General features: G+C 35.9%; 1 protein-coding gene across 1 annotated transcript in view; it reads right to left on the bottom strand.

The window, feature by feature from the left end:
• Positions 1 to 23,243: 23,243 nt before the first annotated feature.
• Positions 23,244 to 26,871, bottom strand: part of LOC110459928 — a 24,055-nt gene continuing 20,427 nt past the window's right edge. Inside the window, exon 8 of the mRNA XM_021512437.1 lies at positions 23,244 to 25,467. Within this exon, the coding sequence (XP_021368112.1) occupies positions 25,364 to 25,467 (104 nt within the window). The 3' untranslated portion in view covers positions 23,244 to 25,363. The remainder of the gene's footprint in view (positions 25,468 to 26,871) is intronic.

The following is a 26,871-nucleotide window of genomic DNA, read 5'->3' as shown; positions in this document are numbered from 1 at the left end:
GCATATTTTAAGAGAGAGGTCGTAAAATCACAATAAAATTATATCGCAGGCTAATTTTGTTGTAATGAACCTTTTAAATTGCTAAGCACAACGAGCTTTTTTTAAGTTAAGTCATTTTTTACAAATTCGTTTATGCCTCCGATATTTGTTCCCTACCCACCTCTTTTTTTATTAGTTTATTATGTATTGAATGCAATACAGCTTAAGTCAAACTTTCTATTACAAAACCAGTGTAGCATTAAAAAGTTCGGTCAGAACCGATTTAATGAAAAAATCCATAATCGGTTAAAATTGAGTTTCATTAGGGGGCCTCAAATTCAAGTTCACGAATTTTAAAATTGCGATTCGGAAAAAAAGACCATTAACATCATCTTGGGTGTCAATTCTAAATCTTTACAAATCAGGTTTGATATCTGAAGAAATTCTCAAATATCGCATTCAGGAAGAATGAAAAATGTTTTGTTTATGAAAATGATCTGTAATCTCTACGTACTTATCAAGTTAAATACGTGCCTCAAGTATATTTTCCAACATTGCCATTCAGGAAGAATATACAATCTGTTGAACATATTGAATATCGATTTCAAATCTTTGTTTGTTTACTTATCAAGATTAATATCTGTAGAAAATCGCCGATATCGATCTGCAGTGTCAATATTGGTGGCAGGAGTGAGACAGGCACCACCTGTATAATTCATCACAATCAGTGTCATCATAACACCCCTGAGGGAGGTGGCTGTTGAGCGAGGCCGCGGGTATTGTTTACGATCGTATCGTTATGATGGCCGCTAATTCTCTTCGTCATTGTTAAAATGACAACAATGCAACTATCAATCATTCCGCTAACTAGCTAGATGAAAAGTTTCCCGCTCTTTCATCGAACAATATTGTTTTTTCCTGGAAAGTGTTAAGAGTAAATATTTTTGTTTACACACTCATCATATTTTTTTTAAGATTTATCGGAGATTAATTCAGCGCTGTTGCTATATATCCGCATGCTAATTCTCTTATACATGTACATGTATATCTGGTTTGTGATTTTACCAATTTGAGCGTTAATTTGGGCTGACATTTTTGAAAAAAAATATGTTTAAACACGGAACAAAAACGTTTTGATTTAAACTTCATTTCTTTTAGACCAAAATACATTTACATATGGCACAGAATCTGGAAACAGTTACTTGCGAAAACTTATCCAAATCTGCTTCATTTTGGTGGCAAAACTTTTTGCATGATGGACAGTATACAGTTTACAGTGAACTTGGAAATGGTTATTGGTGAGAGAAAGATAATATTCAGAACAGAGAGATAGATTTAAAGACGAGGAGACAGAAAGGGGGGGTATGACGGGGATGGGGATGGNTATAGACTTGTGTGGTTATAATTAACAAAGTTTTTATTTCTGTACTTCTTTTTGTGTTTATTTGTTTCTTTATCGCCATAGTCCAATGTACAAGAATATAATTCCAATATATTTCCTATAAAAATGCAAATACCTTACAATTATATTAAACCCGTTATTACGTTTAAATTAATAACCGTATGTAACAAAATATTTCTTCCACTTGTTAGACTTAGGGAGAGTTTTTCCACTTGTTAGACCTAGGGAGAGTGAGCCCTTTTTTCCTGTTGTAGTTTATTATGCTCGTTTTGAAGACGTCTGGATTTGGTTCTTTGAATAACATATGTTTCTACAGAGTAAGACTGACCCAATTTGCAATATCTAGGTATATTTCAAATACACGATTTTTAATTGTTCGCTACTCTTTTGTTTTCTTGAAAGTACGGTTGATAAAGTCCCAAAACTAAAGAAGAAATAGGTAGACTATGAATGGAATCAGGATTGTGATATGATTTTGAAATATCCCAGTACGTATTGAAATAAATTCCTGCACATTTTCCTGTTGTTCCTGGTTCGAAAAGCGCCCAGTATCAGTCATCTATGATGTTGCTTACACATGTAAATGATTTTCCATTTCTTCACTTTGTTGCCCCCCTCAAAAAAAACCGCCAACCGAAAAAGCGAAATAAGAAAAGACTAAAAACTCTCCAATGCAAAATAGCGAAAAGGCTAAACCCGTCATAGCTAAGTAACAAAATGACATCTAACAGGTGGGGAAAGAGGTTATTCTATCGCTACTCTTAAGGCTATTTTACTGCGGTTTGGCTCTTGTTTCGTTTTTTGCTTTGGTAGGTTTTTCGTTTTTAGTCATTTAGCTTGTTCCTCTTTTTCACTTTTAAAATATTGCTGGGAGTTCCCCAAACTATTAGAAGATTCTAAAATTTCCTATCATTTCGGAGATAGTGTTTATTTCTATGAGACTGTGACGTATCCATTTTACCCGAGTCTTTCCTGGTTTCAAAATCCATTATGTAACGCCCAAGGCCACATCTACACATAAATAAATTTGTACAGTACATAATGTACATTTATGAAGAATATTATCCCTATACTTCCTCCTCATAGGAACAGGTTAATCGCTGTTTGTGTGATCCTAATGGCCCAACAATACTAAAAAGGTGAAGGGCCAGCGTGAAATTCAGATTTCAGATTTTGTTTTATTTTTGAAATTAAAATAACATAGATTAAACATTTGAAATAGCAATGAAACCGATGGTTCAATTCAAGAAACAAAATTATTATTCAATTCAACAATTTATCATCCTCAATATCCAGGAGAAACCCTCACTTACGCTCTGCAGAGCGTAAGTGAGCGAAGTCCTTGAATATCGAGGATGTCAATTTATTAAATAGGTTATCAATTTATTTTGTAGAGTGTTCATCAAATTTGTTTATTAACAAAATATTTAAGTATATCCATATATTGGTATTTGATCTAAGCATAATTACATTGTATAATACCCAGGTAGGTTTTTTTCTGAAAATAAAACGAAAACTACTTCATTATAATTTATCATTGTCCGCTACATAACGAGAGGTTGTGAAATACACGTGTGTTGTGCTGTACTGTTAGATATACCTTAAACCGTTATGACGGATCACATCAAACTATGGCACAAAGCCGTGGTTCATACCTTCAAAGTCAGTTAAACACACCTGCCAATTCAAAATTTTAAAATGTTATTTTCGGCCTTATAATTTTGGAACGTTGTGGTAAAATAAGAGTAATTTTACAGGTACAATCATTTTAGAAACAATGGATAGGCATGTTTCTGTTTTCAGTCTGAAAAAAAATACAAGCATACCATAGATTCATTTTGCAGTAAGGTGGCTAGAAGATAATAAGGCCGAAAATATGCATATATGTTTCAGGTACCCAGACCGACCCTAGTTTTTAGATTGGATTTTCAACTAGGGATGTACTTCCTATTTCCGTTTATCGATACACTCCTTCGACATTAAACGTCCCATTCGAACGTGCCGAAAATCGTAAACGTCTTTATGACACCGTTCTGTTTCATAGAAAGGTATCAAAACCAAATTTAAATTCCAAATTATTATCTTAAAGGCCCAAAAGTATAATGATAGTGGTTTTTTTATCCTACATTTTACAAAAGCCTGTTCCTCAACGAATTGGGAAAATATAGCATTATTTTTATTGAAATTGGGAATATATTCCTCATGTTTTGGTAGATTTGGGAACATAAGGCACTTGTGTTCGTTCGGCTGTAAATCTAAGCTAAAAATCACTGAATGACAATTAAATACAATTGCTCTAAATAACTGTGTTTGGTGATTTCTGTAATTTCTTACTCAGCCCCCTGAAAACAAATTAAAAAAAGATATATTTCGTGTTACCTTAAACATACATTTGTTTTACCTAAAATGTGTAAGTGAGATTTATATACGATGATGAAACACATGTTGACGATGACACAGCAGAGTTTATATACCTTACAGGGTATCCCACTAAAACTGCTATGTCTTATTTCGGGGATGTAAACGACATTTCAAACTAATTTTTACACATTTTGTCGAAATGTTCCATGAAAACATCACTAACTTTGATTTAAATTGAATTTGAAAACAAACATTTTATACAACTTCTGAAAAAACCCACTTATCCTAATATCCTTTTTCCTCGTAATGCGTATTTAAGAAAATGTATTGATACAACCTTATAGATAGATGATGTTTCAAAATGACAATCGAAAAAAATTCACCTATAGGCGCATACAGCCATGGAAGTAGGCCAATATTATGAGAAAATAACATAGCGGGTTATTTTTTATTCTATCGTTATTAAACTTGATGAAATATGGAAAACGGTATGCGTCAGCTTTATTTTTTAACAGCAGGATTTCGATATAAACAAAGATGAAAAAACAAAAAGGATGATTGTTTTGCAAATAGTTTAAAAACTAACGTTTTGAATCCATAATTTCGTTGTCTATAACAAGAAATCATAGAATAATATAAGCGACACGTTAGATAGATCATCAGCTCAATACCGACAACAAAGAGTTACATGAATCAATGGGTCCAAGACAATACAGGTATATAATACTGTCAATATGGTAACAAACAACGCTGACGAACAGGTTCTGTTCCAGCTGTGTCAACTATATAGGAACGAGTTGGCCTCTGGTCCAGAGTGCATGTTCCCTTTTGTGCTGTTGACATCATTACGTCACAACGGTCAATATTTGCGTCACGATGGTCAACAGGTATGATAAATGGTGGCTATAATCTTACATACACCTCCAGGCGAAGAACCATTATGGTCAGTCGAATGTTTTTTTTTTGAAGGTTCATTTATTTATGTCACCCATTAAGAAAGGGCATGTACAGTATGGCAATTTGTCAAGGTTTAAGGTCTCGTAATCACTAGTACTGTAGACACACGTATGGTGTGTAACAGAATGGTATATTTTTAATTAAAAAATATATTTAATAAACAAAAAACCAACAAAAACAGCAAACGCAAGAGAATACTGCAGCATAAACAAAGAAGTTTTCTGAACCCAGAATAGATGAAACCATGGCAAAATATGAGCTAATGAAAGATGTACATGGAGACCATTGAAAAAGTAAACTAAAACATATTATGAAAGCATTAAAGTATGCAAAAAAATCGCATAATGTATGTACCATACTTACATATATATTATGTATATACTTCTTAAGGTAAACGGTACACGTACCAAAAAGTAAAACTATATTATAACCATTGTCACTATTGTGAAAAACCTGTTAACGTCCTTTTCATAAGAAGCGTTCTATAAAAATCACACGAAGCGATGTACTAGTATCAATAATAGTTCTGAGAAATTTGAATGTTTGAAAAGCAAAAACAAAACCGAAAAAAACCCTGCAGGGGGTCAAACTCAGAACGTTTATGGGCGGATTGGCCTGGTGGTAAACACTCCGGTCTTCCATGCAGGCGGCCGGGGTTCGATCCCCGTAGTTGTCGAACGCGTGGAATATTCAGAGAAAATGTTTCTTCTTGCCCACACAACTTCAACAACCAAGGGGGAATACAAAATGGTCTGGGGTGGTTGTTGCAGTAGCCGCACCGTAGCATTCAAGTGACGTGGCACTATTTAACTCCTCAAAATTCTATTGATTGTATAAATTGTATATCTATGTAATGTAAAGCGCTTTAGAGTGGCTTATTCTAGATAGATAGGGCACTATATCAAATTTTGTATATTTATTTGTTTTAATTTTACACTGCGAAGCCTCCTCTCCACTCCACCTTACCAATGTCACACTCAAGGAATAATAACTGAATGACGTCAAAATAAATGCCCTATTCAAGGGGGGAAGATGACAAATTGCGTATGGGTTAATACATTAAAATCGCTTTTATTTTCAAATGAAGTTAACAATACAAAACAAATTCACAAAATTTCATTTTCGAAACATGCGAAGACTAAGCGTATAAGAATATCAAACAAATTATTAATATTCTCCGTCAATAATAAAAACATACAGTATATGTAAATTTCTTCCGTATCAAGACGAAGGAATGTGTTTTACAGGTATACACATTTCCGCCACTCCCACACATAGTTAACTACGGTTTCCCAAGCATAGCTATACATGTACCAGACTGTAGTGTCACGCCTTAACACTCCTACCGTATAAATGTAACAAGTATATATTGTTCTTAAAAGAACATGTCAAAGGTCAATAGTCGTTGCCCGGGCAGTGACTTATGGTTTTGACGATTTTCACGAGCATGGATTCCGGAGTGAATAGATATATTTTACGTTGACCACACTTATTTTCATGTATAATCTCTTAATGAATTGATGTTTTACAAAGCTATGTCTGTTATACATGAAAGATTTATTGAAACCCTAAGCTATTTTTTAAACCAACGATATTCATACAATTTTCTTTCACAACACGAGATTTTTTTTTATTTTTTATATTAAATAGTTATATTTTCCGAGAGAGACTCATAATATTATATAAAATGTTACGATGTCGGATAAGTCGTCCTTATTCCAATCTAAACGATTACCGTCACAATACATGCTTTGGCTAAATATTTTCACTTATCATAGACATTTTTAATATGATTGAGTTCATTTACTTTTCAAACAAAATGTCTGAATCGTATTTTAGCACCTTTAGAGATTTAATGGGTAGTGGTCGGTTGTGCGCAATGGAAAGCACACTCGCCTTTCACCAGGGCGGCTTGGGTTCGATTCCCCAATCGGATAGAAAAGGTATGGGTCACCTGCCACGTTGGTTTTCTATGTGTACTCAAGTTTATAAATCGGCATCAGATCCGCGACATACCCTGCCTCCAACACACATTCATACAAGCATGCATGAATTACACACATGGAGGTACGTCCTTAAATGACGTGAGCTGTTTATCGGACGTTAAACAAAAATCAAACCAAACCAAACCTCCTTGCATACAATCATCCGGGGCAAACAAGAGCGATTGATAAAAATTATTGCACAATTGTTATTGAATAAATAAAGTTTAATTCAATATATATATATATATATATATACACGTACATGTATATACCATTGTCACCGGCTTCCAGCCGTCTATCATCTGGCACTTCATTAAACATGATCATCACCGACATCTATTCGCTATAGACGACCAACGTTGAGCAGACGACACCTTATTCTGGTTGTTGGCTAACAGTAGGCCACCATCTTTGTCGTCTGAAACACCAGTTACTTTACCTCGCACACATCGTTTTTGTATTTGAGACATGATAGACATCATCGGATGTATGATGAAACCTTTTGCAGACCATATATTTTTTTTTAAATGTTAAATGTTTAGAAATTAACACAGCTACGAAAGGTGTAAAAAATACCATGTTTTTTTCAACATTGGAGAAAATATAATGCACGTAATGAACTCAAGTTATAGAAACGTGATACCATATTACCGAGACTGGCAATATGGACCTTAGATAGGTGTATAAAACATATAAGAATTTGTCATGCTAAAAAACCTGACGGTCAATTTGAAAACAAACATTAAAATATGAATAGAAAAACACGTTTATCTTCAAATTCCGCTCCAATTAACGCGAGACTTGAAACAGTACGAGAGACAATGCGCCCCCAGCCTAGCGACTCCTAGTAAACCTACACCTTGTGTTTCTCTGCAATTACGCTATCTCAATCTACACGCAAATCACCGGGAAAAACACAATTCAGGAATGTCTGCTTCAGGGGGTTTTGGTACATTTTTTATAACGCATCATCAAGGTTTTAATCACGCTTGAGTCATACATGTTTATAGTAGGTACTGGAACGTAGTAACTGTCAATGGAATAACGTTGAGATCTAACACACGCTTGTAAAACCGGGCTTCTGTATATACAAAACAAATGGGGCTAATGGTGCTGATTTATGCAGGCTATTCATAAGGTTGGTTTGCAAATTTAGTCTCCACAGCAACAGTGGCAGTAGTACAAATGTACTGATTTTTTTGACAGACGATACGAACCAAACCTTAATCCAAAGACCACTATCAAATCTGTCTTTTATTAACACTTAATGATTCAATCAACATGCTCATTATATTTCACCGGTATATTTCACCTTTTTTTACTTGTTTTCGTTATATAGGGTTCCATTCCCAAACAAGATACAAGATACGCTTATAACATACATACTGCTAGGCTGCTACACAGCAGAACAAAGTTCATAAATGTACCGCTGTTTAAATTTTCCAATACACTGAAAAGACCAATGTTATCTTCTATTTGACCAAAACCAACAAAATAGAAAAGTCTCGTCTTCCTTCATCAAACAGTAAACGACAAAATCAACATGCTCTAAAATGCTTCGTGGAAGCTGCATGAAATATGTTCGATTTTGAATTAAGTCGATGCTTAAATGAGCGCATTCTCTTCTGTTATTATTTAAATAGGAACTTGCAGATTGAATGTAAATATTCATGCAGGCAATTTTGCCAGTGCTTTTGAATGATTCCTCTTTGATCTATAAACTCCTACTGTTTATTTGGTGTTGACACATGTTCATTAATTATCGACTTTAGTTGAGGTGAAAATGTGGTTACATTTACCTAATATTCACATCATATTCACCAATTCAAACTCCTTAATTGTCTTATTACATGATAAATAATTTTGAAAAATCAGTTAAAAAGAAATAATACATTAAAAAAATGGTCAGCATTTTGCAGAGGGCATTGTGATGGTAAAATTAGAATAACGTTATAAACTTAATATTAACCTGATGTTTCTAAAAATAGTAACAACGAGTCAATATCACAAATCACCGACCTCCACGTGACTATGAGCCAACCAATGAGAATGTAGGGAAAATGTGCGTCATCTAATATTTACTAATATTTAAAGGGGACAATCAACGTGTACTTGTACGTGTTAATTACTTTGAAAGCAGCTGCTAGTATTTGCAATTACTTCAGCTTGGAAAGTTATTTTTGTATTACCAATCTGTTTCGAAGAAGTAAGGGTAAATTTGATTATTTTATGAATGATAATAATTCCTTGATTGCAAACTTTTAGTAGTTTTTAATGTTAAAGAAAATACAGATTTTTTTTATTTATTTATGTTTTGGAGTGGTTGCAATTAGCATTCTCTCTCTTTCTGACAAGTTTTATTCTTAAAAGAGAAACTTGCCACATTTTGAAGGTCTCGTGCTAGCTGTGGTCTAGACGCTATAGGTCATGGACCCTGACAAACCTTGGTTTAATAATGAATATAAACACGTACGTAGACTATATATATATAGAAACGCTTTAAGTTCTTTCCACAAATTTAAGGCTGCGGGCAACAGGAGAGAGATTATATAGTTCGTAAGAATAAAAACAAATAAAAAATTAAACGAGGCAAATATAAGCCCATTAACCTTAAAATAGAAGACGATATGCTTCAAGTTTGGATGAAAAATTAATAAAAATATAATACAAGGAATTATCCAATTTTTTTCTAGATATATTACTTCTTAAACAGGAAATCGGTCCTTATAATGACTTTAAGCATGTTTTAAAGGGATTGCAAATTATGATTGCTAACCCTTTTCCCGTCAATGCTGAGCAGATTGATGACAACAAATACCTCTACTCTGTAGATGAATATTTCAGTCTTGACGAAAGGGCTCTCTATAGGAAAGACCCCCGGTTTTGACAAGGTCATGAATGTATGAATCATTGAGCAGTTCACGGAAATGTAAACATATGTTTTTTATGTAGAGTTCCTTCCTGGTCAAAATGAGGTTTGATATCTTTGAATACACGTAAGAAAGTTGATTAAATGATAACATTGTCAGAAGAGAATCACACTTACTTTTCAAACAATGTCAGAAGAGTATCACACTTATTTATCATAAAGCGAAGTTGTTTACCTTACTCAAAAATAAAACGAATGTTGCGAGATAGAATGTGATTATCGATGCTTAGTGCTTCCTTTAAAGCGGGTATTGGTACACTAAAGACATACTTTTTGTACTTAATTACTTTGTTTACTAGGAAACTACAGTACAGAGTAATAAGAAATTTTATTGTGTTTTTGTAGACTATAGAAAAACGTTTTAAATTACACGTACACCACTTGATAAATTGTGGTGTAAGGCATAGAAATCGGGCGTAAGAGGACAGTTACTTAACGTCATTATTTTGTTAGTGTTTTGCGTCCTATTAACAGCTACAGTCATTTAAGGACGTGCCAGGTTTTGGTAGAGGAGGAAAGCCGGAGTTCCCGGAGAAAAACCACCGACCAACCGCCAGTACCTGGCGACTGCCCCACGTACGTCTCGAACCCGCGACCCAGTGGTGGAGGGCTAGTGGTAGCAGAATGTCAGACGCCTTAAATATAAACTTTATTTGTTTTACAACAATTATGAAACAAGTTATTTCAACTTATATTAATCACTCTTGTTGGCCCGGATGTTAGCGCGCGGGGGGTCTTTTTGTGGGAGGAAACCGGAGTACCCGGAGAAAACCCACGTGATCGGGCTGGTGACCCCATACCTTTTCACGTCCGGTCGGGGAATCGAACCCCGGCCGCCTTGGTGAAAGTCAAGTGCGCTATCCACTGCACCACCCGACCACCCGTCAGACGCCTTAACCATTTGGCCATCGCGGCCCCCATTTAACGTCATTAAATGCAAGGCACATTCGATTGATCATATGATACACTATTTCGGGGAAGTCTGGTTGGCTCAGCATATGCCTAATGAGTATGTTTTGTTTTTATATAATATATAAGATATATAACCACTGTACTTTCATTCTTGTCATGAGAAAAACATATTTAAGATCTCTTTTAATAAAAAGCACATACTCATAATTGTGAAACTGGTAGATGCAATGCAGTGCCAATACACCAGAGCTTGTTGGTTTTGCAAATGTCAAAGAGAGGTTCATTTTATTCTCTTTTGATTAATGGCACGGTTCATAATATGTACACTTTACTCATTAATTTGAAATTAACCACTACTCCCCTCAATTTTGAAATTTCATAAATTAAATTTTCACGCGCCTCCCCTTTTGTTTCAACAGGGGTTTAGACCAATTTGGATATCCAACGTTTTGGCCCCTGCGTCACCGATGAGTCCTAAAAGGACGAAACAGGGGTATAATGCAGTGTTAGTCATTTATGGCTTACTGTATCCGTTACCAAATTTCAAAGATGCAATCATCGGTGTGTTACGTTCGTCAACCAATGGATGGTTCATTTTATCAAAATAGAATATTTCATTAACGAAAATGTTGAAAGTAGTAAATGAGAAAGCTTACCCCTAGAGCAATCTTCGTGTGCTTCTATCACAGTACATCCACCGAACTACATAACAAGTCCCGCCATTGCATCGTCGTTAACTGTATTGATGTGCTAGAACAAGATTTACGTCTAAAAAATATGAAAGAAAAAAAGGAACTCTTAAACTGTGTATGTGTTTTTTTTGTAATGTTTTATATTCGCACCTGAGTTTCTTTTTTACCTGTGATTTCTATCTGCACAGGTGTCCAAGGCAGAACACACTGCATCTGCACATGTTAGGATGCACCATGTGGAAATGTGTCCTGTTCTTCCAAAGCAGGGACGCAAGCGTTGGCAACACCTGTGGTCGTGTCTTTCAAAGCACGTTCAGCTTATTAAAAAGATAATGCCAGTTTGTATTTAAAATCAGCATCGTTCATATAGGGATTGAATATGGATGTTTCCAATGTTCATAAAAGTATGAACGGGGGGAAATGTACTTACACACTACATGAACGGCCGTAGATATTTGATATTTTTTTTTACAACAAAATTATAATAAAGTACCCGTTAAGCTAACAATTCTTTCAGTACCTGGTCCGTTGTGTCATGTAGAATGTGGTTTTTGATTGTCCGTATGCAGGTGTCCACCAATTTCCAAAGTACATGTATTTTTCCCCGTGTTTTCGCTCTTAAAACCCCGTAAACATGTTACATTTGCAACATCAGTGTGACGTCATTTATAATACACGTAGTTTTGTTTTTTCAAATTATTATTCTTTTCCTAATAAAAACGTTGTCTGAGATTGAATTATGATTTATTGTCTGTTATTTGTATATATTTAGAGTCAATATTAACAAATCATATGAGAAATGAAATTAGAAATGTCCTTTTTGTAAACGCGATTTCTGTTATACCAATTGTAACATAGCATTAAAATAATAAAAATCTAACAGAAATCGCGTTAACAAAAAGGACATAAAGAATAATTACGTTTTATTGTTTATGACAAAAACTAAATTTGGTAAACGTTTATACTACGTGGATCCCTCAGCTGCACACTAGATTGCCGACGGATTCAAAACTTCATCCCTTAAATGTATCCACAGGTGGCCATGCCTTTTCGAAGACCTTTACTTTCGTACTTTTTAACACCCAACGTGAAATCGGCCTTTTTTTATTCCTTTTGTGAAATGTAACATTTGCTCGCTTTTGAAATGTTGTTTTGTGATTCCTTAACCGTTTAGGACAAAGAAGGCATGTTTATCGGTAGCAACTTCCTAATAATGGCAACAGTTGTATTGAATGGTCATATCCATCACAAACAAAGTTATGGCTTGTTTTCAGTAGTGATCGTCATCTGTGCTTAAACATTTGCAACATACTTAAGGCAAAATCACCATATACAAACCCAAAACATTGTGCATTATTTTAATGGGTATATTCAGGTAAAGTTGTACCAACTATATTATAACCACTGTCACTTCTCTGAAATTCTTGTTCATTACCTTTTTTAAACGAAATATTTCAGAAAAATCGCATGATGCCAAGAATTTTACAGAGTCGTAGTGGCTCGAAATTCAATCATTGAACATAGAAATAATAAAAAGAAAAAATACAAAATTGCAGAGGTCGAGTTTGGTACATTTCTATTTTACCAACACAGCCTACACTTTACCAGTGCTGCCGAACAGGAGTTATCTTCTCTTTTTTTTTTTATAAAAATAAGGGAAACGCCGACAGAACACCGTCAGTGAGACGAAACCTGCATGGGTGGAGTCATGCATACGTAGGCGGTAAACCCGCCAACCAACCAACCAACCAACCAAAAATAAGAGTTCAGTTTTTGGGCTGCAAAGCCTATGAAACATATCACACAATTTGGAATTCCAACTGTTTTGCCCTTAGCATCACCGATGAGTAGCATCACCGATGAGTCCTAGAAGGACAAAACAATGTAATTCAATTTTGGCAAACTGTAGATATTGTCAAATTGAAAAGGGGCAATGACCTAGGTCTGTCTTACGTTAATTTGCCTTATGTTTACTGTGTTGCGGTTTGCTGTATCCTACAGGAATTATCGTGGATCGTGATGTCGAATGAGTTATTTAACAAAGAGACGTTTAAGATCTGCAGTATTGATAACAACAATTCGGATATTTCCATTGTACTATTTTATTACGGCCATAATGCTTACTTGTTTCTCTTCGTGCTCGCCTACCTTTAAGAAGTTCTAGTGTGTTAACCTGTATAACGTTACTATGTAGACAGGCCCGTATGCCCTTCTTGTTAAGACTACATTGTTTGCCTGTATGACCTGACTTTGTTGTGTTAACGGACAGTTTATATAATACCGTATGGCCCTGTATGACCTTATTATTTAGACTACCTTGTTGGGCTGTATGACCTTGTTGTGTTGTTGGACCGTTAAGATTATTGTATGGTAATGTATGACCTTGTTTCTGAGACGACCTTGTTGGCCTGTATGACCTTGTTGTGTTGTTGGACCGTTAAGATTATTGTATGACCCTGTATGACCTTATTGTTGAGACGACCTTGTTGGACTGCATGACCTTGTGTTGTTGGACCGTTAAGATTATTGTATGACCCTGTATGACCTTATTGTTTAGACGACCTTGTTGGACTGCATGACCTTGTTGTGTTGATGGACATATGATTACTTCATACAGTTAATTACCATTTAAGAATTTGACAGGCTAGAGTAGACCATTAATTTGTTTCTTTTCAAAGAATGTTGGATCAATTGGGGCTAATTTGCAGTCCCCTTTTCGTATTTTGTGTTCTTAGAATAGCAGAACGGTTACGTCATCCTGTTGAGTCTTTGATAAGTTTGTGTATTTATGGTTTTATATCTTGCTAATAACGTATGATATTGCCACGGTGACAGTTAGTAATGAAATTAATGATAAGGCACTTTGAAATATCACAATTACGGGACCTAATAAAGTCACGTCATTCTGGCGAAATTGTACGTTATTTGACATTTTCTTGTGAGGTGGAACTAAACTGCAGTTGCAGTCCATTGACAAAAACGACACCGGCGTTTGTATAAGCTCTTCGCTTAGGATCCTTGCCCCTTTACACTGTAGGTTTTCATATACGCAGTAACTCCCCTTAACTTCCGTTTGGATAAAAATGTAGCACTGTAAGGCCTGGTCACTTCCGTTGACTAGGTATAAGTACTACAGTCGGTAAGAGCACGAGTACATTCGTCTTAAGTCCAGGGTCCGTATTCATGAAACCGTTCTCATCATGCTCAAGCATGGATTTGTGCTCAAACCAAATTTCTTGTTTTGATTTTAAATTAATTCGTTGAAGAGATTTAAAGCCAAATACTGTTTTGAATGTTTACGTTTGACTTTATGTTCATTTGATATGGATTAATAGTTACAAGAAAGTTGGTTTGAGCTCGAAATCCATGCTTAGGCAAGGGAACTGTTTCATGAATGGCCCAGGGTTCGAAACCTGGTCTAGCCCCACTAATTCTTTACATTAAATCACTATAGTTGATTATACTTTTTTCAATGAATCTTCATTGCTTTCATTTTTATACGCCCGTCAAATTTGACGGTGGTATTATGGTATGGGGTTGTCCGTCCGGCGTAAACTTTTGTATGTCCGGCAATCTCCTCCGACATTTTTCGACCGATCTCTTTGAAACTTGGTTTACATTATAATCATGATATGAATTTGTGTCTCCCTTAAAAGAATTTTGATTTGACAATTTTTTCAAAAGTAATTGCCATTTGTTCATTTCAGTATTTGATTTTTGTCCGGCAATCCCCTCCTACATTTTTCAACGGATCTCTTTGAAACTTGGTATACATAATAATCATGATATGAAGATGTGTCTCCCTTAAGAGAATTTTGTTCATTTCAGTTTTTTTTTTGTCCAAAGACAGCTCACCACTCTTAGAATGATGTAGATCTTATTTCAATGTAAGAAAGTATATAACACTATATGGCATTCAACGGGCATATTTTGTTCCGCCTCGTGGTACTCTTGTGTTTGAAGTGGTACGGGGATCTTTAATGTAAAACCGTGGAAAAACAAAAGGTTTTTATACAATGGAATGTTTCATTGTATGCAACAACACAGATGACATCTTTCTAATGCATACACGAAAAGTCACTTAACTGACACTGACAGTTGTGATTACGTTAGTTTTACGGGTTGGATACCATGTCTAGGGAAGATTTGATTAAAAGACAGGTATGAATGATCACCCGTCATAACACAGGACAAGAAAAAGCTACACAATTTTAAACTATGCACTATACATTATTCGATGGTTATTTTTTGGTGTTGTCAACATATTCCGTTGCCATTACTATTGTTTTCAGGTCTCGAACTGTTTGTGCGTATTTGTAAACTATGTTTAACATGATAAAAATATATCTTAATTTCAAATGTGTCTTTAAATGACATCTTATTTCATGCGGTTTCGACTGTTGGGCCTGATATCAATATATAGCATTTACCATTGCACGTTAAACATGATATACTGTAAGTCAATACTATTTTGCTAGTTGTATGTATATTCCTTATTTCTCGAAGAGGGTTGTTCATAAATTTAAATTAGTTGTATTTTGTCGACCACTGATTAACCATCGGGTTAATATATATCATAACAGTCGACAGTATTATGAAATATTTAAGTTATCCCCCAGAGATGAAGACCATGTAGAATTCATCTTCCGCTGAAATTTGGTTATTTTAAAAAATAATCAGAACTTCCACGGATCGAACTCGAATTATTCACTATCGCTTTTTAACTTTAATTTTATAGTCTTTGTAAGTACCCATAGCATCAAAATGAAAGATGAATACCCTACTACGGGAAGTAACCATACCATTCACTTCCTCTTCTCTACGCAAGGACAGACATTCCAATTAAACAAACTGAACTCTGCAGCGCGCTTATAACTGCTGCAGAGTTGCCTTTTACAAAAAATGTAAAGGAAAACATTTCGTTGAGTCCAATGTAAAAACATATTTATTTACATATGCGTAAGGTGTATCAAAATGGTCATATATAGATATTGTTTTCCATTTGATCTCTTTCATCGTACATGAGGTAGAATATAGGCCTATCAGTGTATGTTATCAAGGGTCAGGACACATTTTCGTTTTGTTAACCTCCTACATGTCTGAAATAGCCATTCTCGTTTCCATTTCCAATATGTTGTTTACTGCCCACATGAGAGGAATGTTTGGGTAACTCATTCAACATTAAGACCGAAGCCACCTCCATTTTCGTGTCTCAATTAACGTTCCAACTGGTGTTTTGCCTGCTACACTGTGAAGTTGTAATTGGTTTTGCTCAGAATCGTTTTGGATGCCCTCTTAGACAAATCGCTATGTTATGGAAATTGTTATTATTTAGCACTCTTTACAACACAACAAAATACTTGACATAAATGAAATCTTATTATATTTATTTTTTAAAGATTCAAAGTCATTATTTCTTTGTTTATCTTTAAAATCGCCTCTTTCATAAATCCTTGTTGTCCTCATTTAACTTTCACTTTCACTTCTACTCCCTCGCTGTGTTAGTATTGGAACAATTTATATCCCGCACCCCTTCGTGTTGGCATCATGTTCGCCATTCTATTGGAGTTTTTCTTCTGTGTCTTGATGTCGGCCTTAAGGGAGGCAAACAATCATCACCATGGTCCAGGCTTTCGACGCTTTAAGTCAAGGTAAAAGTTATTCATGGTCTGTTATAAGCTGTGGCTAACATCACCGACCAGTCCACAACCTCAGTATTCACGTTGAAGCTGTTAGTCAGGTTGTTGTTGTTGTTGTTGTTGTTGCAGATGACCTTGCATGTGAAATCTTTATACAACAGATTACTAGTGTTCATTATCTTCCATGGAATTCAGTATAACACGGAACCATGGAACATTTCATAGTTTTCCATAAAAATTCGCCTGAAAAGTATCCAGTGTCCTAGAAGTCAACTAGCGTTTTCAGGCAAATCATTACTTTGGTGGGAAAGATTTCTTTGTTTGATTTTAAAACATAATTTCCAAGAACCGGAAGTGTTTTTCGGTTGTTTTGTTTGTTCCTTTTGCAGCATATACTCATTGTGTATCATTTTCACGTAGTATTGTAATCCGCAATTCCAAAAAATAAATATTTGATAATAATTTAAGTTACATTGTAGAACATTGTAGATACGTTTTTTAATCGTCTGTTTCCTTTACTTGGGAAAAAATCATCCCAGCAAATATATGTTCCATCTTTGATTGTCTAGGTGATTTGGTTTAACGTCCCAACAACACGAAAGGTTCATATATGTTTTGTGTGTGTGTGTGGGGATGTGGGAGGGGGTATAAGAAAATGGCCATTTTAACTATGAACTTTACACTGCATTTGCAATAAAGATGACACGGAAGTTAGGCATTTCACCCGATCTAAATATTTTGACAGCTAATCAGACGTTGCAGAAAGAACGCATAAGAGGGAAGAGAAAAGGAAGGGATCAGTTGGCAAGCAGGAAGCAGCTTCAGTAAACTCTGTTTGGTGTCCACGAAGTACAGGACACCTTCTGCAAGCTTAAACGTCCTCTTATAACAGTCAAAATGCAGTGATACAGCTTTACTCAATTAACACACGCCCTATGAAACAGCCAGGACACAGTGATATCAAGCTTTGACAAACACAGATAACACATCAGTCAGGGCCTAGTGACACCCAGATTTATTTAGCTTTCACGACTTCTGTAGCAATCATGACGCAGTGATAACAAGTCGTTTCGTAATATCAAATTTTAATAATTTCAATTGTGATAATTATAAAAATCAAAACTTCTGGAAAGATTTGTTCTTTGATTCAACTAAAGCATACGAAGGTGATTAATCTAGTTTTGTTTACAGTTGTTTAAGGGGAAAAGTCTTTTTGAAAGGTTGTTGCGGATTGGTTCTCGCATAACGTGTTACATATTAAACAGGGTAAAATAGTACAATGTATAAAACAAAAATATAATTATCTATCTTAAAAACCAAATGTGAACATTTTATCATGCTGTTCAGGTATAAATCTGAATATCTTTTGTTAATAGATTCAGATCTCAACGGAAACCTTTAAATTTATTGTTTTCATGACGTCTCGAGTCTTTAGCAAAATATCTTCCTCGTGTAAATCATCCAGTCAACGGACACATAACATAAACTGACCAATCAGATTGACTGTTACATCTCGTCATGAATATGTAGATGTTTAAGGTGTTGTGTAGCCCCCATTAATCATACAATGCTTCACTTCACTTGTCAGACAGTTTCATCTTTACCGTTTTTGCCCTCCGGTGTTATCCATAAACTCGTACCTTCAGTATGCCAGCGTCAAGGGATGCTTACTACGGAAGCTTGAAAGGGTCATACACTACACAACGTTTCATTGACATTGACATTTTGGCGAGCGTTAAACTTGAAATTCAATGATCCAATAGTGTCTAAAGCATATAATTAAGTATATAACTGAGCTCCTCTCCTGACTGCTGTTCTTGTACAATCCCCTCAAATACATGTCTTAGAACATCTGATTTCACTTTACGACCACGCCCCGGCGATGACAATAAGTACATGTACAGATGTATATGGAAACAAATATGAAACAAACAAAATTGCTCCCCCCTGAGAACATTAGTTACATCAGCAGGACGAAAACCCTGATTTCCCAGTAGAAACGGGGTTAGCATATAACAAAACCTAAAATGATTTTGAAGTACCTATTTTAATGAGAAAAAGGATGTTTATACAGCAACACACGGTGTCTCTACTTATGAGGTTGCCATTGGACGTCGCCTACGAACATCTCAGTTCTGAATTTGATAGCTACGTTTTGATTGGACGGCGAGTTGTTTATCCTGAACTTAATATGAATCTGCAAGCTATTTATTATATCATTAAAGAATAGTAATTTCGCTTATTTTCCCATCCTTAAAACTCCGGGGATTACGCTCACTTAAGCTCTCTGGAGTATGGGGTGCTCATGAGACGTGCATACAGTGTGTGACATAACATATTTTCTTCGAGTTTATCTTTGCATTGTACCGTAGTTTTTTTGTATACGGCATTTTTTGTACAAGTTACAAGACAAATGTTTGGGTGATTTCCTTGTACCGTGGATATCGTTAAAGTATTTTTGTCACAACAATCTTTAGCATTGTCGCCTATCCTGCTAAAATAAACCTTTGTAAATTTGAGTTTCATAGAAAAATTACAAACGCAACATTTTGAGTAATAGATTGATGAAGACTAAAGAAAAAGATCAGATCTCCATCAATATCTCATTGAGATGACATATACCATTGTGTGATATGAAGGTCGGCTTCGATGAAGCAGATACGTGTTACCCTTTCGCAACACCTGATCTGTTCGTTATATTTTCTCAGCGGTATCCTTGTATAGCGTTACACTGTTGATATTTTGTCCAAGCTTAACAGATTTTGAGGTCTCACCAAGATCATTTTCATGTCTCAATTTCATCATCCTCCATACTCCCGGGGTTACGATTACTTACTCTCTCTCTGCACCCCGGGAACATGTTATAGCGTAATAGAAGGCATGTTGCTAGCCATTTGATTGGTTTCAAGTTAAAAAAAAAACTGACCAATACATGTCTTTTTTAAGAATAAAGAGGAGAGAAACCCGACATCAAAGCAAGTCAAGTTTACCGCTACGCTTGCGCAAGTTTATTTTGATTTGCATCAAAGTATCAAACACGTCTTCTTGTCTCATCCACAAGTAAGCGCACACTGATTCCAGGGGTACAGAGAGCGTAACGCGTGGGATTTCCTAGATGCAATTTCATTCGATGTGATGTTAATAATACTTTTTTTCTAAAATGTTAACTTTGCAACAACTAGGTTCCGTAGTATTTACCTATAATAAAATGTACTGTAGGTGTCGAGGCCGACAAACAAAGCTATACTGATGTTCGGATTTCGTGAAAGCCTCGACTTATCACAAACATGAATTTAACCAACATAATGCACGCACCAGTAGTCTGTCTGGACGTGTATATAGTGAAAGTACATGGAGGTCGATGTGAGGTTAACGGTCAATGGATGTTTACTTCACTAATTCAGTCTGATTAAACATTTCCGTAGATACTGTAATACCTTAAAGATGCTTTGTCGAGCCCTACTTTTTGGCCACAGGCAAAGCAGACAAAATTTCAACGGGGTTTGGTCAAATGACTAAAAAGACTATTAGTAAATGTTAGTCTGGTTTTAAATTGGATTTCTATCTAGATGAACCTTGGAACTGCGCCACACAAAATCGACGGCTTCTTGTCAAAGCCTAACATGGAAAATATATTTACATAGGGTCTCATTTCATAACTGAACAGATGAATTAATAAACTTAATCAGCTATTTCGAAACAACCCTTCAGTGAAACATCACAAGATTGCAAGCAATTGCATAAAAATGTATTCATAACAGTCGAGATCGTTTTGAATATGCGTGTTGTAGTTTCAGTATCTAATCAAGGGTTCTCGCTACTTTTATATATGTTCAAGCATGATTATCAGATATATATCGTTGTTATTATGTAAACTTTGTTTATTTTACAACACTTATGAAACAAATTATTTCAACTAATATTAATCTTTTTTTAAGCCCTAATGTCAGCGCGCTGGGTGATGGTGGGGGGTGGGGGGTGGGGGGTCTTTATGTTTGGAGGAAATCGGAGTAGCCACGTGGTCGGGCAGGTAACCTCATGTATTTTTCAGGCCGACCCGGAAATCGAACCCCTGCCGTCTTGGTGAAAGGCGAGTGCGTTATCCTCTGCGCCTACCGATTACTTTACTGTTGGTACGATGTTTGGTTTGGTTAAGTATAGTTTAACGTCCTATGTTCATTTAAGGGCGGTCTCTCACGTGAGCAAGATAAATGCGTGTAGTGTATGCGTGTGTGTTTTGGAAGGCTGCGATATGTTCGTGTTTGTCTCCTTATGATAGCGCGGAGCTGATGCCGACTTTATAGTGCTACTTCACTGAAACATACTGCCGAAGACACACAGCAGGACACCCAACCCGGTCACATTATACTGACAGCGGGCGAACCAGTTGTCCCACTCGGGCGAACGCTCAACTAAAGGCTAAAAGTGAGGCATTGTCAAGGGAGACATTAGGAAGAAGAAAGATGTTTAGAAAGAAGCGAAAAGAAAATATCTCAAATTTAGTCGCCTCTTACGATCATGCAATGGGGGCAGAAGGTACAATTCTTACGCCCTACCTGCAGGGACACTGTTGGAACGATAACATATTCTGCAATTTTATCCTCATTACAGTATTCACTTTCTTGCATTAAATGTTAAGTGAACTTATCGGCCGATACCTTTCTTTTTGTATCTGCAGCTGGTTGGATGCCTATTTAGTCCCATCTCTTCGTCTCTCCTATTTCAAATGTTTCCATGTAATGATCTGAGATTAAGTCCTCAGGGACGAGGCCAGTTCCTTGGGGTTATCTTGTTAGCATGCTTGTGCTTGAATATGTGCGTGGTTTTATCCCCAGACCAAACAAGCATATAAATTGTTGTTAGATGGGGGGATCTCGACTGTTTCCAAGATAAAAGGACACATCATTATGTTTCCCAATAATGGTCTACATAAAATATCCTAGTACATGTACCATGGTTATAGATAAACGATTATTCCAATAATGTTTTGTAATGATTTTAACATATTTGACTCCTATGACCTTGAAAGCGTCAAAGATAAATAATGTCAAAGAATACTATTCCAAGAACCTAATGACGAAACATCAGGACGCTTAGTCTAATAGAACTTAAAAAAGTCTTAAAACGTTAACCCCTTTAGCCAATGTCAACCTTTGACCATTTCCAACGCTTTAAATGTATTTTTTTTTATCTAAATATGATACATTCGAAAAGAATATTTGCGTTACAGGTACACAAAATGTATCCCAATTATCATGGCTTTAGACATTTTTTTGTAAAATGTTGTTGAAAATGTTTGACAGATTTAACCCGTATTCCCTTGAAGAAAATGTCAAGGTCATATATATGAGGAACACTTCTTCCAAGGTACTTACTGACCCTTGGTATTTCAGTTTTAACGAGAAGTTGTTCAAAGAATAAATGCTGACGTACTAACGGCGGACATTGCACCATACCATTACACTCTGTGCAGTGTGAGCTGAAAAAATATCCACTACATTATCGTTTACGCAATACATTGTTTCTAAGCACAGATAATATTCAACTGAATCAATTACAGCGACATTGCATAAAGAAGCACACGTGGTGGTCTGCATTCTAAACTACGCAGGTATGTCTCGAGCGGACACGCATTTAATCATAACCGTTGACTAATATCTGCCGTTTTAAAGGACCTGTTACAGGAACAAAAGAATTTTGCCCACAAAGCNCAAACTGAAGCAATAAGTGCATGAGTTGCTGACGTAGAAATAATTACGTATCCTTGTTAGACGTCACTCCGTGTGCAATGTGTCTACACAGTGTATATATTAGCCTGGTGACACCGACGTCAAATAGTAAGTACAGGTGCGCGATTCACTCAAGTAAGCTGCGGATGTATACATGTGAAATCACATGAATATTGTCACAGACAAATCGGAAAACTCATTTTTAAAATTAATATAATTAAATAGATTTTTTTTCCAGGTAACTTTTGAAATCAACTTAAATTTCCGACCTAACAGGGTGGGAAAGTGTCCTGATTAACGACCGGAAATATTGTCTGGTCACTAATGTTTGAAACTGTTTCACAATGTCCTGACGAATAAAATTAAATGTTGTCTTGACCAGTGAAGGGGAAGAGAGTTTTACCTCGTTCGTTGGAGCAATTATCTTTTTTGTTGGTAAGGAAATTGTATTGATTCGTTAAACGTTGTCTAGATTAACCCGGATGTCTGGAATTACAAGGTGAAACAATGTCTAGACAAAAATATACACTATTAAATGTATCTGGAAAAGCTGTTGATGGAATTACAAAAGGCGGACAGGTAAAACGAAACCCCGCAGTGGTGCAAGGGAGATAACTAGATAATCTTTACGCCGCAATAAATAACATTGACAAAAATACAAAATTCCATATTTTATAAATAAGAGTAAATAGTTCAATAATGTAAATACGTATTATACGCACCTTGTCAATTAAGTTCATATTTGGTATTAAAACGAAGTGATAAGTTATGACTTTACACTATTTCAATAACAAGTTTTATACAGCCGACAGTGAATAATTTTGAATAGCTAGAAGTCAAGAACAATGGTGGACAAAACTTCAGTTGTAAATGTACATCAAGCATATTGGATGACGAGGCTAGTACAATAATGCATATTGGATGGCATGACTAGTACAATCATGCATATTGGATTGCATGACTAGTACAGTGATGCATATTGGATGGCAAGGCTAGTACAGCGATGCATATTGGATGACAAAACTAGTACAATAGTGCATATTGGATGTCAAAACTAGTACAATAATGCATATTGGGTGGCATGACTAGTACAATAATGCATATTGGATGGCATGACTAGTACAGTAATGCATATTGGATGACAAGACTAGTACAGTAATGCATATTGGATGACAAGACTAGTATTCCATCAGAATAGTGAACAGTAAATAACAAACAAACCATAACATTATATCATATCAATGGTAGGACTGTGCAATGTGACATTATAATATTGCATCAAAAGCTGTTACAAATTTGCACCGAACATGGAGCTGTATTATACACAATAAAGCACCAAATTAACAGCTTTGTCGCCACTGGCAACGGTGACCCTTTGAGGAACCATGTCCCACTGGAATGTGTTTTATGTTTTAATATATAGAGTAACCTCCCCTTAATTACGTTTTGACTATAACTACATTGTAGCACAATTGTGCCAATACACTCTCATTGACTATAAGTACCTCAGTTGGTTCGAGCGCTAGTATAACAATCTGATGTCCATGGGTTCGAATCACGGTCTAGTCTTGATGAATTTGTTAAACAAAGACCATTGTAGTCTCGTCCAACCAAATGCTTGATCACTTGTAACTTTTGCACGGCGTACCTTGCGCCGACAACAAGAGTCTTGTTGAACGAGACTAAGAATATTGTTATTCAAAATTTATTGATTTTCATAAAAGTCCTGTTAAGAATGAGTTTCCTTTTAAAAATGATTTATCAAAGCTATAGTGGTCATGGCGGATGATTACAGTATTGTTACATTTTTTGCAGTGGAACGGGGCTCCTTAACCCTTTCAACACTGTAGACCATAATGGACTCATCCAGATCATGTTATGGTAGAGTTTATTAAGGTTACATTTGGGTGAAAGGGTTAATCAATATTTTAAAAGAAGATATAGCAAAGCTTACTTTTCAATATAATCGTTTCACAATAGCACAACATGAATTACAGTCGATTATATTATCCGACTATTATAATTAGATTGAAATTTACAACAAATATATTTGATTCGTCGACATGAAATAGAACACAAATACATTGCTAAATAGTGCAATTTAAGCCAGGATACATTTTAGCTAGCCACCAGCGTCCCATGCAAGTGTATAATAGGGATTTAATTTACTTAAACATAGGTCATCCAAATTTAATTTGGAAGAAAACATGTAGGACATTTCTCTGATCAAGTTTTGCTATTCTGCATTTTGATGTGATGGATATCAAGACAATTTATTTCTAGAAAAAGCGTCGTTTATAGAAATCATGGATATTTAACTCATTCACCCCTGAAGACACATTTGAACCCTTCCAATTCAAAGGTTGGGATAATTCATTATGACATTTCAGGAGTGAATGATGTAATTGCTTTCCAATACAATGGTAAACCAAAAAAACAAACTAACAAGTTTTGGTGTGGAGGAATTTGTAATTCTACACCACTTCCAAAACAAACTTAAGATCAATTCATGCTATTATCCAACATCCGTCTAGTGCACACCACTTCCGGTTTAATGCACCAGACATCATTACAGATAATTAAGAAAAGATCTTCTATCAAAATTTCGCCCGAAATCACTGCCGTTTATTATAACATATGGTTCTAGGTCGCGGAGTAAGTCGGGTATCATTTGATATTACATCGATACAGTGACCATTGACAATGGTATCGTCCCTACGGCAGTGACTGGGCGAGATTTGACCACCCTGAAGTTTCTTACTTCAGGGTCACCCCTAGTCAGCTGGACCCCATTCCGGCCGTACAGCCGAAACAATGATTGTCCGTCTTGATGTCCATTCCTTTGACGTCATCGGTCGATTCAAGGTCAAACACGCTGATCTCTGGAAAGCAAATAAAATAAAAACTTGATATTTACATAATGTAACTACAAATATCACTTCCGCCGAATTCGTCACTTCCGGTTTACCTATGGGGAAGGTACAAAATAATTTGAGGGACTTACGTGTCGTGCTCAAGTACTTTTGTCGGGGTTGTCACAAAAAACACGCAAACAAATACTCTAGTTTAAACTTCGTTTAAAACAATCTTCATTTAACATGAAGATAAGAACGAACTTCCACGTCTTTTTTTCTTGTCGTTTGTTTAGAATACTCTTTTTTTCAAACTTGTAATTTAGTATAGGGTGTTTGGGCAAGGATCTCGACATTTGGTACAGCATATCATAGACTTATAACCGTATCACTTATCATGTATAAAAATTGAAAGTAAATAAACTAGTTATCTATCCACAAATCGCTTCGAAGGGCAACTCTTGGGGTTAACAATTACAGTATTCAGAGTAAGGGGGCAACTCTTGGTTAACAATTACAGTATTCTAAGTAAGGGGGGGGGGGCAGGGCAACTCTTGGGGTTAACAATTACAGTATTCAGAGTAAGGGGGCAACTCTTGGTTAACAATTACAGTATTCACAGTAAGGGGGGCAACTCTTGGTTAACAATTACAGTATTCACAGTAAGNCATTTGGAAGAACACAACTCATCGTTCCGAGAACAAGCAATGTTGTATTATTTTTATTTTTGTCTTTGGAAAGTGGAATGTATTTCAAAGTAATGATGATGATCTACAGTTGAATGAATTAACGGTACATTAATAGAATTGAATTTCTTTCATATCGTGTATCATAATGTAGAATAAGAGCATGTTAGAGGTACACATATCAACAATAGAAGTTCCCCAGGTTTTTCCTATATTTCCAGAAAGACAGTCTTGTGAGCAAGACCAAAACCATCCTCGATTCTTCAGGGGTTACGCTCACTTTCGTTAGATCGAAAGTGAGCGTAACCCCTGGATATCGAGGATGGCGTAACCCCTGGAATGTAGCTTGACATTAGAGATTCAGAGGAAGGGGGACAACTCTCGATTAATGATTGACAGAACATATTCAGAGGAAGGGAGACCACTCTTGATTTATGATTACAGTAGTACCGATTTAGAGAAAGGGTAACGGTTTTGAATCTGAAGAGGAGGAGCAACTCATGCAAATCCGTCAAATTATGATATACCAAGCATGACTATAACTTTATTTGCCGGTGGTTTGTTTGCCTGAACCAACGAGATAGTATTGCTGTAGCTATATTTGCGGGTGATCTGTTTGCCTGAACCAACGAGATAGTATATGGCTGAAGTTATATTTGCGGGTGGTCTGTTTGCCTGAACCAACGAGATAGTATTGCTGTAGCTTTATTTGCAGGTGGTCTGTTTGCCTGAACCAACGAGATAGTAT

This window comes from Mizuhopecten yessoensis, unplaced genomic scaffold (genome assembly GCF_002113885.1).
Source record: "Mizuhopecten yessoensis strain PY_sf001 unplaced genomic scaffold, ASM211388v2 scaffold10275, whole genome shotgun sequence".
Lineage (NCBI taxonomy): Eukaryota > Metazoa > Mollusca > Bivalvia > Pectinida > Pectinidae > Mizuhopecten > Mizuhopecten yessoensis.
This window is presented reverse-complemented; position numbering and strand designations above follow the sequence as displayed.